This window comes from Plectropomus leopardus, chromosome 9 (assembly GCF_008729295.1).
Source record: "Plectropomus leopardus isolate mb chromosome 9, YSFRI_Pleo_2.0, whole genome shotgun sequence".
In the NCBI taxonomy this organism is placed as follows: domain Eukaryota; kingdom Metazoa; phylum Chordata; class Actinopteri; order Perciformes; family Serranidae; genus Plectropomus; species Plectropomus leopardus.
The window spans coordinates 9044334-9063094 of NC_056471.1; the positions used below are offsets into that span (position 1 = coordinate 9044334).

Below are 18761 nucleotides of genomic sequence, written 5' to 3' on the forward strand. Positions count from 1 at the left end.
CAAACATTACATTAAAAAATTTAAAGAAATCCACTTCAACCAGCTACAACATTAACTATTAACACTAACTAACACTATTTAAATATTCATGCATCTATATTATTTGTTAATGTAATCTATACTTTTATAACAATAAAAGAGAGCATTTGGCCTGCAGAGATTTAGGAACAATGGGTACATTCTTGTTAATGAAAGTTACACGCTCTTGCTTGAAATTGAGTATTTTACATTATGGGAGTTATACTTTTACTTGATTAAAAGATCTGAATACTTTTGCCATTGCTGCTGTACTACATGAGCATTTAGTGCTGCATATATATTCGCTAAATCCACCATTTTTATCATGTCTAACCACAGCCTCTTGATGTTACTCCATTTCTTTAACCCTTTCTTGTTGCGCTAATTGCTTTGTCACCAGTACAGCTGTGTGTGTGTGTGTGTGTGTGTGTGTGTGTGTGTGTGTGTTAGTGCAGGGTGGCTGGAAGAGGCCTGTCAGCACCCAGCTTATGACCAACAAACACAACGCACACTCTGACCCCAGCTGTCCATCACACGGGGTCAAACCCTCCCCCCAAAAAGAATGTATGTTTGTATGTGCTAATTCCTTCCAGTCTGATGGACCTGAGGGGGATTCTACAGGTGCATGAGTGTGTGTGTGTGTCTGTGTGTGTGTGTGTGTGTGTGTGAAAGAGCAAGAGAAAGAGAAAGAGAAAGAGAGAACCACTCTGGCATTGGTTTTTATTAAATATGGACCCATAAATCAACCCTTTTGGAACAAGAGATGTGAGATATTCTTTTTCTCTTTGCCCCTATCTCTGACAGAGGGATAGATCGTTCTTACCTCTTTCTGCTTCCTGTGTATGACAGGTTATCACTCCTGGGACAGATACAGAGAGAGGGGAGAATAAGGGAAGAGATGGAGAGTGATTGAGTGAGAATGATGCTCCGTGGCTGATGTATCGGATGGCAGACGAGGGGCTGGGGTGAGGGTACGGGGTGGAGCGAAAAGAGTGATTTAACGCTGGCCTGTACTCTCCTCTCCTCTTATCCCTGCCCCGCTTCTTTCATGTCTAAACCCAGGGTCGACCCGCCTGCTGCCCCAGATGGTGCTGTCTGTCTGGGCTGCCCTCTACAGGATGTGCCCCCCTCACCCCCACAACTACAGACCTATACTCGCTTAATTGATTTCAGGGGGGAAGGCCCTCTTTCTCTTCTGTTTGACACACACACACACGCACACACAGACAGTTTGCCAACAGCTAGTGCCCCAAGTGCACACACACATACACGCGGCTGGCGCTGTGCGCTGTCAACGCTAATTCAATTTGAGACGCAGGAGTGTGACTAACAGCAGACCTGCAGAGTGTTTTACCATATGCACCACACACACACACACACACACACACACACACACACACACACACTCCTAACTGATCTCTCCACACACACACATTGCTCTGTCAGATCTGCTGGTATAATAATAATGTAATTCCAGAGGTATTGGTCCTATTAATAGATCTCCTTTCTTCCTGTCTCTCTCATTATCTTGTCAACAACTCCAAAGCAACACCTTATCAACCCCTTCAACTCCAACTGCCTAACCCAGGATCAATTTACACAGCCAGCCTAATGACACGCACAGCATGTTAATATGAAGTAAATGGGCAAAAGATGTAGGTTATGACAAGCGAGTCATGTCAACTACATATGACTGAACTGTGACTATCTTCCATTTGAACTGCATTTTTATCTACTGTAAGCTTCTTTCCCCAGGAAAATATAACAAGGTATCACATGCTAAAGATTACATTGATATCAACTACTCCATTGTTTTGAAGCAGCACACAATATTTATAAGATATATGACCAAGACCAAGGTAATGGTCAAAGCCTTGCTAGTAGGTCTGTGAGGCTGCATATAGGACTTCAGCTGATCCAGAACTCTGCAGCTCGGCTGTTAACCAGACACAAGTCCAGTTTTAGCTGCTCTGCACTGGCTTCCTGTAACTTTTAGAACTGATTTGAAGGTCCTCCTCCTAACATACAAAGCCCTTAATGGGCAAGGACCAAGCTACGCTAACTCTCTTACTTGCTTTCATGAACACTGCAATCATCTGCAGCTGGTTTCTCGGAGGTTCCCAAAAACAGCCAAAAACTGGGGATGCAGCGTTTGTCATTTACACCCCAAAGCTCTGGAACACACTGCCTATAGATATCAGAGAAGTCAGCTTGCTAAATATTTTTTAAAAGAAAACTAAAAACTTATCTCCTCACTTTAGCCTTTAACTAGCTCTAACTCAGCTGCCTTGCATTTTGCTTTGCCTTTGCATACTGCTGCACATTGTAAAGATGCTGTGTTTTCCTTAATTTTCTGCATTTTATATACTCTATTTTTATGCTGATTTTATTAATAATGTCAATGGGTTATATTTTATTTATTGTATTTTCCATTTTATGCTATGCATTGTGTGCACTATTTTTTATCCTTATTTTATCTTACTTTTACTAGTATTATATTGAGGATTTTATCCATTAGAAGATGCATTCTATGTGTTCTATTGTATTCTAGTCTATGTATTTATTTTATTTTTACATGCAGGTTTTATTATGTATATTATTTTTTGTCTTTTATGTGTTTTTGATGTGAAGCACTTGGTGCATTGAATTTCTTTCTTGTAAAGCGCGTTGGGCTGCATTTCTTGTATGAAGTTTTTTATTATTATTATTATCATTATAGACACACTGGTGCTAAGAGCTACATGCTAACTTCAACATGCTAATATGTGCACCACAACAATGCAAGCACTTGATGTTTAATGGATATAATCTTTACCAGCTTAGTTTAGTGTCCTAGCAAACTAACATTAGCTAATTAGCACCTAATACCAAGTAAAGCAGAGGCTGATAGGGATATGACTAGTTTTATAGCTATTTAGTCATAAACCAAAGTAATGGACAAATTAAAAATTTGACCTGATAATTGAAAACAAGGGCACAGTTCACCCCCAAATCTAAAATACGTATTGTCTCTTACCTGTAGTGCTATTTATCAATCTAGATTGTTTTTGTGTGGGTTGCCAAGTGTTGAAGATATCAGGCATGGAGATGTCTGACTTCTCTCCAGTAAAATGGAACTAGATGGCTCTCAGCTTGTGGCGCTAAAAGCGTTCTAAAAAATCTATTTGAAAAAATCAATCAGTCAATCAACAGCAATGTCTCTTTCCAGAAATCATGACTCGGTTACTCAAGATAATACACAGAGCTTGTTGTGTGCAATTTCATGTTTTTGTCTACCGACCTACACTCGCCAATCATATCACCGCATGGCAAGTATGCACCTACTGCTAGCTCAACTGGTACTACAGAGCGAGCTACATTACAGCTCTGCAGAGGAGGATGCTGTTGTGTTTATATCTCAGACAGACATAAGCCTCTCATCCAGAAGTAGATGCACACTTCCTTCTGCGTGGGGATTTGGTTGGTGGTGTAGTTCAGTTCATAAAAATAGTAGCTCCTAAATGAAACTGCTCACAACAAGGTTCGGGATTATCTTAAGTGGCCTAACCGGGTCATGATTTCTGGAGAGACATTGCTGTTGAGTTTTTCAAACTGATTTTTGTTTTTTTATCTAAATTGATAAATAGCACTGCAGGTAAGAGGAACAATATGTTTTTTTGATTTGGGGGTGAAATGTCCCTTTAAGGGATCACAAAAGCCCAAACCAGCAAAAGGTGAAAAGGCATGACATGTTTTTACAGTTTTGAAGCATATGGAGTAAATGAGAACTCTTATTTGTTTGATTTAGCTTGAGGCAACAGGTGATGAGCTATAATGTAATAATGAAGCGTGGAGCACATTCCACACTGCATCATGTGTGCAGACACAAAGACTGGCAGACAGCCTCAATAAAGAGCAAAAGACGAGGCTGCATGTCCATGTTCACGGCTTGTTTGACTGTAAGAGATATCAGGGTGGGTGATGGGGTGAGGTGAGGGTCAAGTGGAGGGGCGGGGGGATCAGGTGTGTGTTTGTGTGCGATAGAGGTGGCGACGGTGTGAGCAAGAGATTGGTTCAATTTTAATGAAGCGTGCTCTGGAGAGCAGGGATGGATGGGGCCAGCTGTGTCGACGCATGTGTATGTGTGTGCACGAGACAGTAAAACTGATTAAAAGCAGCGTTAACACATCTGACAGGAAGCAATGGTCAAGAGGTGAGTGGAAACTGGGAAGAGCCTTGGGCTGGAACGATTAGACACACACTTATCAGCAGCAGCGGCAGATGGAGACTGTGGGCAGCAGCGATTGGTCACACATGCCCATCGATATCCGAGTAGAACCAATCAGCTCGGCTTCCTGTGTTTGACCTGACCCTTCACGCATAGTAATTGAATATTTCAAACGGAAGGCTGAGGAGGTGAAAGAAGACAAGGAGAGGAAAAGAGGAAAAAAGAGCCTGTTCGACCTCTTTGTGTGAAACTTTTCCATCTCACCTTAAATACATGACGAGTCCTTTCACTGTCAACACTCACAGGCGATGACACTAACTATAAGGAGTTAAATTGTGACCATTAAAAAAACCTTAAATGTATAGCAAAAAGAATAGAACAATAAAAATGTGCAATATGTCCAAATATTCCTGTTAAACATTAACCCAGATGCCTCAATAAAATGTTGGCATTGTCCATTGCTGCAAACCTCAGAGCCATTACTTTTGTGTGTTTATATGTATGATATTAACATTTCTAAAGTGATTTTATATATGAGCTTACTTTGTCATCAAGAGGTGAAAGGGATGGTCAATGTGGCACCGAAGGAAGATGCCGGCTAAGCTCCAGATGACTGTTTGACCAACAAACAACAAAACCAGGGTGCCCAGTAGCTCACCTGGTGGAGCGCATGCCCCATATACTAGACCCATGTCATGCATGCATGCATCTCCTCTCTCTCCCACCTTCAGGCTTAATAGTCTGTCCTATCTAATAAGGGCAAAAGACAAAAAAATATTTCTGGAAAAACAAAAAAACAACAAAATAAGTTGTCTTTTAGTGAGTCATCGCTGTGTCTTCCAAACATGTAGTTTTCCTCACTAACGCCGAGTAGTTGCCAAAACAGCCAACCACACATTAACATTGCTCACTAATTTAGGAGCAATGCTCCATTTAAATGCAAGTAGGGCTGCAATTCATGATAATTTTCATTATTGATAATAAATCTGCAGATTTGTTTTTTGGATTATAGTGAAGATATTCATTTTACAACCACACTTGACAATAAAAGCAGCACATCATCTCATGTGAGAAGCTGGAAACAGAGAATTTTTTCTTGTTTTTTTTTCAAATTTGCTTGAAAATTTTCTTTAACGATTGTGAATTATTTAAGCAGTTGCCAATGACTTTTCAGTTGAATTATTGATTTCTTTTTTTAGCTCAAAATATCCATTCACTATCAATTTATAATTAGAAAATGTACTCTTAATATACTGTCTGTTTCATTGTGTGCTTGCTCGCAAAAAAAAGACATTTGCACATGTCTGGTTGACATGCTGCGCACTGACTGAAAAAGACCGATCAGTTTAAAATGACAATGGCAAGTGGCAAGTGTTCCTCGTGTATACTGTATGTTTTTTTCACTATAGTATCACATCATGTACTTGTTCTTAGAAAACTCCTTAGAAATTATTCATAAATGACACATAAAACACATATTCTGTTTTATTCTCAAGATAAAATACTTTAAAGACATGTATCTTTTCCTGCTGAATCCCAACTCATGACTTACTGTCTGGACACAGGGTTTCATTTCCTGTGTGTGATTCAGTAGTCTGACCAATCCCCCTTTTTGCAATTAGAGCTTTTTCACTGAGCCAGCATGTGTGGCTCTGAGCACCCTCCCCCCCCCCCCCACAGGTCGCCCACGGGGACAAGACCACCGGCCCACCGGATCCCTGCCTGTCAGCAAGTACCACTCCTCTGGGAACCAAGACGAGTAGGTGCTGACGGCACTGGAGGAAAGCCACTTGATATCAACACCTGAAACAGACACATATAAAACACAGACTTCTCCCAGAGCTGTGCTCGTACAGGAGCCGACTCCAGCACATCTGGAAGAAGAATCCTTGCACACATGCTGAGATGCACACAGCGGACAGACCCTCCCGGCTTTAATCATACTTAAAGAGTCGGTTATAAATAGATTTAAGACAAACTCACCAAATAGATTTTGCTCTGACAGCAGAGGGACATGGAATTTTAATTTCAGGTGATCTAACTCCTGGCAGAAATGACTGACAGCTGTTGGATCACTGGGGTCACTGTTTTTCGGATAACTCCCAACGACTGAGGACTTGAAGAAGTATGTGCGTAATAGGCAAAATAGAGACTCACATCCGTCTGGGGGCACTGATGATGATTGTGAATGTAGTTAAGTGTGTGCTGATGATGATTAGTAAAGACACAAAAAGGGTCAGAGGTGGCCGAGTGTCACTCTGGAGGACTCCCATCAGCTGCGGGGCTGTTCATGTAGAGATATTTGTGTGTGCTTGGACAGCACCTGTAATGGCTCCCAGCTGAGTCCCCCCTGGGATGTGCTCAACTATGTGTGTGTGTGTGTGTATGTGTGTGTGTGTGTGTGTGTGTGTGTGTGTGTGTGTGTGTGTAATGAGGCACTGGCATGCGAGCAGCAGAGGGCCGCTTCCTCTACAGGTGACACCTTTGACCTCTCATCTGTTCCCTGTTGGAGGAGAGAAGGAGAGGGGGTCGGGTGGAAAAAAGAGGGGTAGACAGGCATGCTGGGATGCATACTCCACCCAAAACACAGCTATAAACTGACAAAAAACACAACAGGTAAAACATTTCGGAAACTCTTTTAATGACTCTGTCTTTGCATGTAAGTACAGGGTGAGCCACTGATGTTGTTAGTGCTATGCAGAGGTGGGACCGAGTCACTGTTAAGCAAGTCACAGGTAAGTCTCAAGTCTTTGCACTCAAAGTCCTAAGACAAGACAGAAAAGACACGAGTCCAGTCACAAGTCAAGACAGTAGGGCGGATTTCGACTAACCCTCAAACTGTGCAAATTGAAATTGCTATTATAAAAAAACGCCTAATGGAAACACATCAATTTAGAAAAAACTCACATTTATCAAAAAAAAGTTTTTACACTCGCATGAGTTGGTATTTCAGGTGATTTGAAAAAGCTGTATTTCTAAAAACTGCAATAGAAACACTTTTCTTTCACGTTTGTGGGTCACATGATGCTATGGCTGTGGGCATGATGCAGCAGGCGCTAGAAGAGGTGTTATTGCATTGCGTAACTCTTCAAAAGTTGGCAGATCATCTGGAAGTTTTGAATCCATAATGCCTCTGTGATATTGTAGACGATGACCTCCCACAAATCCCTCATACATGGCTGCTGCCACATGTAAGGGGCTTGCTTTTCCATTATCGCTCGCATAACACACCTACTTTACCTTTGATTGGAAATAATGACGGCTAATGCAGCGGCTGCAATAGAAATAAAGCTGCTAAAGTTTTGAACATCCATCGCCATGCTTCTTGGAATGTTATCGTGAGAGGAGAAGAAACATCACATCACTGGAAACACAGTCATCTCGCAATTGTGTTTTTATCAACATTTCGAAAATATCACTTAAGTTTTGTGCAAATTTGTAATGGAAAACCACCTAATTAAGTCTGGAGTCAAGTTCCAAGTGCCAACCTAAAGATTCATGTCCTCAGCAAGTCAAAATGTAATTTTTGACCAAATGAAATGTAATTTCAATAATAGTTCTAATGTATCAAATTTACAAAAATCATGAATGCTTGTTCAGAATTTGTATTCATTTGTTAAAATGAGTTAGTTACTTACTTACTTACTTACATATTCAATTTGTTACATAGTTAGTTATCCATGGTTTTCTCCTGCAACTTGACTGAATTGCTGTCAGATTGGTTCAAACAAAGCAGATCTGGGTGATTCAGTAACAGCTTGCTAGAAATAAATAGCATTTACATCAGCTGATTCAGGAGATGGCAGGAAAGAAATTGATTTGTGGCACACTTTGTAAATAACATACTTTTCAATCTTGCAGCTTTGAGGGAAAAGTACATCTTTTCATGTCAAAAGGCTCAAATCCAACTAAAGTCACAAGTCACTGGTGTTAAAGTCCAAGTCGAGTTGCAAGTCTTTTGTTTAGTTGAGTCTTAAGTCATCAAATCTATGACAATCTATGACTTGAGTCTGAGTCATGTCACTCAAGTCCACACCGCTGCTGCTACGTGCAGCAAATCAGTGATATTCCAGCTTTCTCCAAAGCATGTTTGAGGCAACATTTAGCCCAACAACACAGCATAAAACAAGTTTGTGTTTCGGCATTGCAGCCAAAACAGTGACAGACAATTCAACAGCCAGAGCAGATAAGATATAACAGTAACAATATAAACATGCTCTTAACAATCAGTCAGTAAAACAGGCAGTAAATAAATATAATTTATAAATACTTGTGTAAATAAATACACAAGTAAATAAACAAATAGGGATCTTTACATTTTGTACATAGTGTGTAATCACTTTGGAATGAGGTATTATTAAGCAGTACACATTGTTTTTTTCTTAACAATTTGCACCAAAAATCCCATATAAGGTGTACCACTTTAAAATAAAGAAACATGCCAGCACAGTGGTGTCCTGTTATTGAGCTACTAAAGAGTCAGAATACAAGTTTAAATACGAGTGTGCAAATGAACATTATTATAGAGGGACTGCATGTGATGCAGTTAGTAGCAGGACTGTAAATATCCAGTTTTTTTCCTCTTGGTCCTTTCCTGCTGTTAAACAGCTCCTTCACTTCTCACTACAGAACAAACCTGGAACACAGAGCTTTCAGGCACATGGCACCTTCTTTTGTTTATTCTCCACTTTTTCACTCCCTGTCTTGTCTCGTGTCTTCTGCTCTGCTCCCTCCTCCGGATCTCGTTATTTTCTGCATCATTACGACACCTGGTCTCGCAGTCTGGCCAGCCTCTGGGAGAGCTCGTCCTGATAACAATACCAATCAGGTAAAGCGATGGAAAAAATATTGTCAGTGGGGCAGTTTTTGAAATTTGACATAAAGCATTTATTCTCAGTGTATCCCTCAACCCCTTCAGGCTCGAAAGCTGAAGGCCTAAAGCGTGTAGTTGCCTTCTTCACAAGCAGCTGCAGTGGCCTGCTTGAACTATGTTGGTTTCAATGGATTCCAGCGGTGGGTTGTCATAACGGAAAATATATCAAAACATATTCAGGAACAACTCAAACACTTCCTGCCACATATTCATTGTTTCCGCTGTTGATTTGCGTGATCAAAATGTTCCACACGGTCATTGTTTAGGTGAGAAAGGCTGAACACACTGCTCCTGTGTCAGACTATCACTCTCCGTGAAGTTCCACAGTTCCACCGGAGGATCCATCTGTTAGCCATTTTTGGTGAAACAGTTATTGTTTTGATCATGTGAAGCATACAGTGAGGTGTACTGAGCTGCAGGAGTGTTTTCTGTGTCTGTGGATATTTTAATATTTTTGTTCATTGTGAACTCTTGTCATCATTACAATGAACATGCTGGATATGACTCAAGCTGAACACAGACACTGATCTGAAAAACACATGTTCAAAAGTGCTATAAAGGACATTCAGAGTTGCCTGCACGCGGCTCTCACCTCTGATGTCACAAACATGGAGGTGGCTGAGCCAAAATGATGGTGACTACTGGGGACTTAATGAAACATTAATCTGGATCAGTGTTTCAATTCAGCAATCAACAATCCAATATCATCCAAAGTGAAAACATCGATCCACATCATCATCCTTAAGATACGCCTTTATTTTGAAATTCCCATGGCAGGTCTGTGTCGCTGTCTAACAGAGCCAGGCAGAAAATGGCAAGCAGCAAAAAAAAAAAAAAAAAGAAGATGATCAGGATATTCACCCTGCTCTCTGGAGAAAAACAGATGAGGTGAAATATATTGGATTTTGGGGAAAATAAAGAAGTTATAAAATAAAATACAACTTGATGAACCTGGCCCACATCTCACTTCACTCACTTGTTTCTCTACGGCAACATTAGTTGCTCTGATTTAAAAATCATTGACTAAAAAAAAACATGCAAGCTTAAATTCAACTGTGTTGTTGTTTTGGGAGATGCAGTGACGAGTGTGACAGGAATGAGTCCTAAAACCCATAAATGAGTTTGCATTTCAACACTCGCGGTTCCTTCGTCTCAAAGTCAATGGGATTTTTTTGGGGTGTGTTTTTGGTTCGATGTCTGAAATGAGGTCTGTGGTTAACACAAGCTAAAGAGACTTTCATTTTTTGTTCTTATACATAAAAGATGCCAGAAAATACTCCACTTGTGGATTCTGAAGCTTTTACGTGTCTTGAAAAAATCCCAGAGGCTTTTTGAGGCGGGAACCAGGGCGACATTAACTTTGTGTCAGCCTACAGAAGAACATCACCCCTGAGGCACACTCTATGGTAAGTAAGAAAAAGTATAAATAATACATGTCATTTGTTAAACTATAAGTAGAGGACAGTCTGCCGGCTGCTAGGCTAATTTATGTAACGTAAAAAGCCCATACATTTAAGCTAATAACGATGACAAGCAAAACACAATGGTTTTGTCTATGAACCTTGACAGTTATTGAGCTGAGTTTTATACTTTTGTTAAACGTTCTTGTTGTTAATCCATGTTTGATGAGTGTTATGTTCCCCAGAAAGCAAAACCTGAAGGGCATGAGACGCAGTCTGGGAAACAAAACACTGCACATGTACTAAAGAGTGAAAGCAAAATCAGTCCTTTTGGTTTCTAAAAGGTGGCGTGGGAATCAAACTCCCCACAGCCACTCACTGATTCTAAGGGAATGAAGGACAAAAGAAAGAACTGGCCCCAAAATTAAAGCGTGAGTCACTGAACAGGAAGGAAAGAAAAAACGAATGACCAACGGAAGAATCACACTTCAACACGCACACAAAAAAACACAGAAAGCCAACTGAAGGTGTTGACTCTCCGGAGACACACGACCAACTGAGCAGAGAAAAGCTCCCTTTCTAACCTCCCAGCCAGACTGATCACCAGCAGCTGAGGAGAACTTCTCAGCTGCACCCAAAAGCTCCTGATTAGCAAGGAAACCTGGATACATTTTGGATCTCTGTGGATCTCTGACCATAACGTGTGTGTCAGTGGAGTCAGTCTAAAGTAAACTTTACTGCACTTTAATGGTGACAATTGTTTTAGAATCATGTTTATGTTGTTTTTTCTCTTTTATGGCCAAAAGTTACTGGTTTTAACAGACGACATCATGCCAGTCCAGTCCTGGCTTCCCTCCACTGGCTCCCTGTCCGTTTTAGAACTGATTTTGAGATTTTACTGATCACTTTTAAAGCACGTATGGGTCTTTCCCCAAATTACATTTCTGAAATGCTGTACCCTTATGAGCCAACGCACCTTACAGATCCTCAGGCGGGGGGTCTTCTGATTGTTCCAAAGTTGAGGCTTAAATCTAAAGGAGACCGTGCTTTTGCCATGACTTTGGAAAGACCTGCCTGAGGAGATAAGGCTCGCAGAATCAGTGCCATATTTTAAATCACTTCTTAAAACTCCTTTTACAGACTTGCTTTAATGTGATGTTACCTTTATTCGTTCATTCATTTTTTTTTATCTTTCTTCCTCTAATCATTCATTTTGCTGCTCTTACTCAATTTATCCGTTCTTTATCCTTCTGATGTCCTGCTCTTACCATCTTTTTAGGTTTAAAATGTATTTACTTGTTTATCTATCTCTTATGAATCTGTTTTTATCGTCTTATCTTTGGTTAATCCCCACTGATGTGATGTCTTCTTCTTATATTATTTTTATTGTCTTTATTGCATTTATTCTTGCATTTTCTAAAATGTTATTATTACTTAAACTGCTTTTCAAGATCTGCCTGCTTTATCACTTTTATTTCTTTTATTTTATTTATTCTTGCTGACCTTTTGCATACGCATTGTGTTCTTTTCTTTTTGTTTGACTTTTATAGATTATTATTCCCTTAGTTCCTGCCTTTGCTTTGTCTGTCAGAGCACTTTTTAAACAACTGTTTTTAAAGGTCCTGTATAAGTAAAGTTATTATTATTATTATTTATTATTATTATTATTATTATTCTAAACAGAAAGGGGTGGCAGTTTCTTCTGTAATAGATTGTTTAAATGGACATATGATATCATTTCATATCGATCGCAGGCCCTTGAATTGAACTGATTTTAAATTGCATTGATAATAATAATAATGACAAACTTTGTGATATCAGCAAATATTGTATTTACACCCCCAGCAGTGCCAGAAGTGCTAATGGCTCATTACAACACACACAGAGGGCGCGTGACACTATTTCTTTACATAGCTAATAGCTGTTCGCTGCTATATTCATGTTCAAAATGCCATTTATAGAACCTTAAAGAGTCACCTTTCAAACGTACATGAGGTGGGTATTTCAGTGGAGTATCTCCTTAAATTTAGATTTGGGTGACGGATTTCCAAAGACAACAACAACAATGTGTGAATTCTGTTCTAGGATGTAAAACACCCAAAAATAGCATCAGCATCATGATGAAAGTAGATGTGTCACCTGCTCTGTTGACGCCACAGATGAAGCCAGCAAGGAAGTCTGGCCTGCAGGAAGCTCCAGGTTAAGATCCAACCTAAAAAAAAAACAAAGAGGAGAAAAACACAGGAACACTTTAAGTTCTGCATGACTGCTTAGCTACTAAAGAGAATCAGCAAAATGGGGGAGATTAAAGCCACTGTGACCTCACAACACAGCTTGCACCATTAATCTTAATGGGCTTTTTGTGTTAGAAAGAAGCATTGCAAACAGTGGAAGAGTTCCTTGATTTTTATATGAAGGTCATTTAAATAAAGCTTTTAGAGCTATTTATTTTGTGGCTTATTTGTTTTAAAGGTTAATTTGTCTGGTTTAACAAGTGGGCACAATGTGTTCTTTCATTTATTTTTGTCTTCTATCAATGTTTTTGCTTTTATCATGACTGTTATTTGTGTTTTTTGGAGTTACGGACCATACTCACCCTGCTTCATCAGCCATCTCATGCAACAGCGTATCCACTTCATTCTAGGGACCAACAAAGCAAACAACAACGTGTTTAGAGGATTCAGTGTTTGAATTATAACCAGGGTTAAGCCCTCCATCATAAGCAGCCACATGAGTATAGTTATCCCTGCTTGTAAGACGACTGTGTTTATTACCTGAGGTGTTGTCAGAGTTGTGGTGTTGCCCATTGTGTCCTCCATCTGAGCTGTCTGCACGTCAAGAGTTTCAAACTGGTTTTCAAACTTGTCCATTAATGCAGAGATCTGCAGAGAAAAACAGATACACAAAACAACATTTTGAAAATCTCCATTAACAAATTTAGTTTTGCATAGTTTGTTTCTGTCTGCGCTCATGGAGGAGTTTTCGTTTTACCTTCTCCAAGTTCATACTTTTCAGAGTAGCATCCATCGACTTCACCACTCCAGACATCGATTTAGATACCTAGGCAAAAAAAACACATCAAATAAAGCATCAAAGCCTCTGTTGCCTTCCCAGCTAGCAATTTTTGGTTCTAAAGATGTTCTGACAATGGTACAATGCAACAAATGTTTTAGTAATGTTTTCAGTGGTACGTTTTTTTTTTAGTTCCCAGAATGTTGTTCTTAAAGTTAGGGTAACATTCTCTATAAATATCAAGTAAAAAATGTTTTTTTGTTAACATGTCACATTGCATTACATTGTCATTCAAAAAAATGGACTGTAGTCTCTGGCCTCAATAACAACGTCCTGAATGTTGCTTTGAAAATGTTCTTCCTATGTTCTCATGTAAAATTGTGGGAACATTTTTTATAAAAGAACATTCTCTGATCTGTTAGCTTTCAACATCACCAAAACATCCTCAGAGTGTTGCAGTTAAAACGTTACGTCTTAGTCAGCATTCAACCTTATAGAGACATTATTTGAAATTATGTTTTCTTTAAAACATTATATTTAAGTTTGTAGGTAACTTGTTGTGGGGACGTTTCCTGCTTGCTGAGTTCTCACTTTTTACTGGTTTTGACTCAAAACAGGATCAAGGTATCTGAAGTCAAAGAGTGAGTTTGCTCTTGATATGGCAAAGTGTTAGGTGCTGTTTCCTTATACCTCCACTGGGTGTCACTTTTAGCTTTTCAACTACACTTTGTCAAGACTACCTCTCATCGTTACAAGCATCCCTAGTTGAACAAAGATGGCCCTGATTAAGGATTAATTTTCTCAGAATCAATTTACCAATAGTTGATCAAATTATGGCAGAGGCATTTATTATCAGTGCTATTGTGTTAATGTTTCATTAGACTGGCAGCAGTATTACAACATCATAAAGAGATGTTTTTTTAGAAATACCATCTGACATTTACATGCTATTAAGTTCTATTCTCTGAAATGATGCCTGTCCTGCAGAGAAACTCAATTGAAGCCATTTAAAGAGGCTGTCACTCACATAAGAGCAAGAAGCTAATAGCCTAAAGTCTGAAGCACATCTAATGACATTATATAATAATTGGTGGCTTTTTGTTTGCATGTCTTCTAGCCTTTTTTTGGCCCACTCTCCCTCCCTCTGTGTCCTTCTGGTAGGACTTTTGACTTGGTGATGGACTACTTGTGGACTTTTTACCCTGAAATGGTTACATGCTGCAGCTTTTCACATTCTCAAAAAAGATGTTGTTTCCAAACTATACACTTTGAAAATAATACCTAACAAAACATTTGAACACAACACTTTTGTTTTCACTCCCATTTTTCACAGATTGAACTTGAAGACTTTTTATGCACTCAACAGAGATAATAATGTCAGATTTGCGCTCTAAATCTGTTAAAAGCTTTAAAGGATAGAGAAAATGGCACTCTCGGTCAATGTGATTGCTACTTTTTTTTTTTACTGACATTGAAAATTGCACATATCAATGTATTTGATTGTTCTGTGTTGCATTTTAACTGGATGTTGTGCTCGCTCTTTGTAACGTGTGATAGTTTTATTTGTCTGCTTGTATTTATTGTTGTAACAAGGTTTTATCCGTCCCTCTTGGCCAAGTCATTCTTGGAAAAAGATTTTAAATCTCTATGAGTCTATTGCCTGGTTAAATAAAGGATTTATATAAAATCTGTGTCAGTGAGCACTTCTTTTCCAAGATAATCCGTCTACCGACAGGTGTGGCACATCAAGATGCTGATAAAACAGCATCATCATGACACAAGTGTGTCTCCGGATGCTCACAATAAAAAGACTCCACAATCGATCAATCACTGATTCTAAATTTTCTTCTGTGTTGTATTTCTTTTTTTTCTAACATTTTTTTCTGTGTTTTTGTGATTTTTAAGTGTACAGCACCTTGTAACGTTGGTTTTGATAAGTGCTATATAAATAGACCTTATTATTATTAGATTATTATTATTATTATATGCTAATGAGAAGCTCCCTCAAAACTTACATCTGTGACATTATGATGTGTGATCGAACTGCACGTTTTACATTTAGATTTAGGTTTGTTGTGACCATCCCATGGCACACCTGTGTAGTAATAATGCTTAATTAGCATCTTGATCTGCCACATGCCAGGCAGATGGCTTATGTTGGAAAAACTGAAGTGCGAACCAACATGGAATTTTTTACAAATTTGTGGTAAAAATTTGAGATAACTGAGTGCATGAAAAAGTCTTTAACTCTTTAACTTAAACCGGGGAGCAAAAACTTAAGTGTTCCATTCAAATGTTGCTTTAAGATAGTTTACAAAGAGTATATTTTGAAAACTACATCTTATTCAGAAGGTGCTGGAGAGTGTAACCATTTGTAACCCATATATACAATTGTGTTATCAGTTAATAGCCATGTGACTTCTACATCTTTGTGAGTGAGTAAATGGGCCATACTTCAGATATAAACCAAGGGGGCAGAAGACGGTTGTGTTTATAAAGTGTCTGGCTATTGGGACCACTGTTTTTCAGAAGTTACAATGTTGGGGTGCCCCTGTAGCTTAGGGGTTAAGATGCTGACCATTTTACTCATCTCTTTCTATGATTGCAATATAAAAAATGCCCCCCAAAATAATCATAATAAAAATGAAAAAAAAGTTACAATGTTGACCAGGCAAATGATGTGAAATGCTAAATGTACAACCAGCTTAATTGGAAATATAATGGAATTATCATTTATGGTGGAGTTCATTTTTCACTACATCAGACAGGACAAACCTCTGCTCATTTTCTCTACTTTAAATCATCTGCCAACACGCTGAATAACAACAGGTTATCTTGGAAAATGGATGAGTGGCTGCAGCGAACAGGTTATCATTTGCCTGCTTTACGTTACATCTGAAAGCAAAGCAAGCTTCAACAAACCCTTTTGACCTGCAGTCCTGACCTGGTTCATAGTGACAGCAGTCTGGACCCTAGAAGCCACAGCATCCACACGTGCACTCATCCTCAGGAAGTTAATGGACTGATGCTTCTGACGAATGGCATTCTCTGCATGGATCTTTGCTGCCTCCATATTACCCTTCTGGATAGCCTGAGAGACAAAAGAAAGGAGTAAATACACAAACATAATTCAGGCTGTAACTGCACTGTAGCAAAGCTTTTTTTTCTAATTCAAAAGAATTTTTTGAGAGTAATTAGCTTTGCTTCAAAAATGCGACTCATTTGCTACTCACTTTAGAAAATATTAGCTTCTATCAAATTTTATTGTGAACATATAACAGACTTGTGTGGTCATGTATAAATATGTACACCTAACTCATGACCTGATGAGTGTTTTCCAGAAATTCTTTAAGTGTTCCTCAGACATTCACTCATATCCCACAAGACACTTTAACAGACTTTTATCTTCTGTATTGTCAGACTTCCCTTAAATCAATATTCATTTAAATTCAGAGGACTATCTCTTTGGAACAACCTATTTCCATCTCTACAGTCATCAATGACATTATTATTAATTTTTTTGTAAACATCTGAAAAGGACTTCAATCTGAAAAGATTCATAGCACTTTATAGATTCATTTGTAATGAATTTCACTTTGTAAATACAAACTTCTGGTCATTTGTACATTTTCATCAACTTGGTAATACTGCTTGGTCTTGAGATTTTGATCAATTATGCAATCTTTGATTTCTTTTTTAATCTCGTTTTCTTTTATGAATGATTATAGTTATTCAATAGGAGAGGTATGTCCATAAGCTATGTTTGGCTTCGAAGCTCTCCAGCACAGTGTTTAAACTTTTTAATTCTCTTTTTCTGTCTTTTCTGTACATGTGTATATGCAACTTCACCAAACTAGACGTGATCCTGGAGCCTGATATCTCTTAAATAAGCATTTTAACAGGCAAACCTGCTTCACTTTAGCCTTTTCTGCCTTTTCCTCTTTGTCACATCTCTTGGAGCTGCGGTTGAGCTCCTTGGCAGCAAATTTGAGGTTAAACAGGTGTTCTGTATGGCTGGTCAAGGCATGGTTTATTTTTGATATGGCAATACAGCAGAATTATAAAATATATACTGATTATTTACTAAACTAGCTGAGGACACTGAGCTAATTCAACTTAACTCAGCGAAGGCAAGACAACGTTTGTATCTTTAAATAGGTGATATTTAACCAAAGAGTCATAAAGTTAGTTAAAAGAGCTGGCACCAGCGAATGACTGGGCAGAAGTTACAAGCTAATGCAAAACAGGATTAGCTACCAAACCCATCTCACATTTAGCTAGCTAACGTTACTGCTACTGCTAGGTAACTGCACCGTTATGCCTGTTCGGCGTCACAGGAAAGGATACTCTCCAAATTCGACATGGCGAAGGTCTTTTTTGAGACAAACACTCAGTCTGGTTACGCACAGATACAAAGAAACACCCAGCCTCTCACTTCTTTCCCAGAGTTGTTTGTTTTGATTTTTTCAAGCTAGCGTACCCTCGCAAGTGTAGCGAGGCAAGAGGCTTCCCCTCTGCGTACTTCCGCATTTGCTTTGAATCAACTAGCCAGACCGGCAGTATGCAGTTTGTCTTTCAGTGACAACGACTGTCTCATTATTATTGAAAATGTTTGTGTCTTTGGGAGAGCTTTTGTAATTTATTGGGGAAAAGAAGAACTCCATAAACCGCTTATAAAACTTTGAAAATTAGACTCATTTGACGCATGCGCAGTTTAACCAGTAATAACTACGAATCGATATTTCATTTTTTTATTTTAATGTTGATATTGTATATACTTATATTTTATTTGTATATTTTATTTTATTTTACCTATTTTATTTATATTCATTTCCTTTTGTTTGTTGTTTTACTACTTGTATTGCTTATTTTTGTTTGGGGTATATTTGTTTGTATTATTTGACGTTGACATCTTGCTTTGTTTGTCCTCTTGTGTTGATTTTATCTTAACTCTACCCTAGTTTCGTTTTGCTTGCGTTTATTAGGACTGTTTGGCTCTGTTGTTGTATTGCTCTCTCTGTGTTTCATTTCTGCTTTTGCTATGTTTGTCAAAGCACTTTGTAAGCTCTGGTGCTATATAGATAAAGTTATATGATAATCAGAATAATGATGATCATTTTGACAATAATAATAACCATGATACCTGAGTTGTTATTATTATTATTATTGTTAGTAGTATTCGTTCGTGCTAGATTTTTAGAGATTGATCGTAACGACGGCTGTCATCACATGCTACATGCGGCTAGATTGC

General features: G+C 38.7%; 1 protein-coding gene across 1 annotated transcript; it reads right to left on the reverse strand.

The window, feature by feature from the left end:
* Nucleotides 1–7813: 7813 nt before the first annotated feature.
* LOC121947938 (charged multivesicular body protein 1b) lies at nt 7814–17945 on the reverse strand. Its single transcript, XM_042493137.1, has 8 exons — nt 17858–17945; nt 17419–17516; nt 16455–16601; nt 13490–13558; nt 13273–13380; nt 13095–13138; nt 12638–12710; nt 7814–9033 (listed from the first exon to the last, which is right to left on the reverse strand). Exons 1-8 carry the CDS (start codon nt 17871–17873, stop codon nt 8986–8988), a joined length of 603 nt encoding a protein of 200 aa, XP_042349071.1. The 5' UTR covers nt 17874–17945; the 3' UTR covers nt 7814–8985.
* Between the last annotated feature and the right edge of the window lie 816 nt (nt 17946–18761).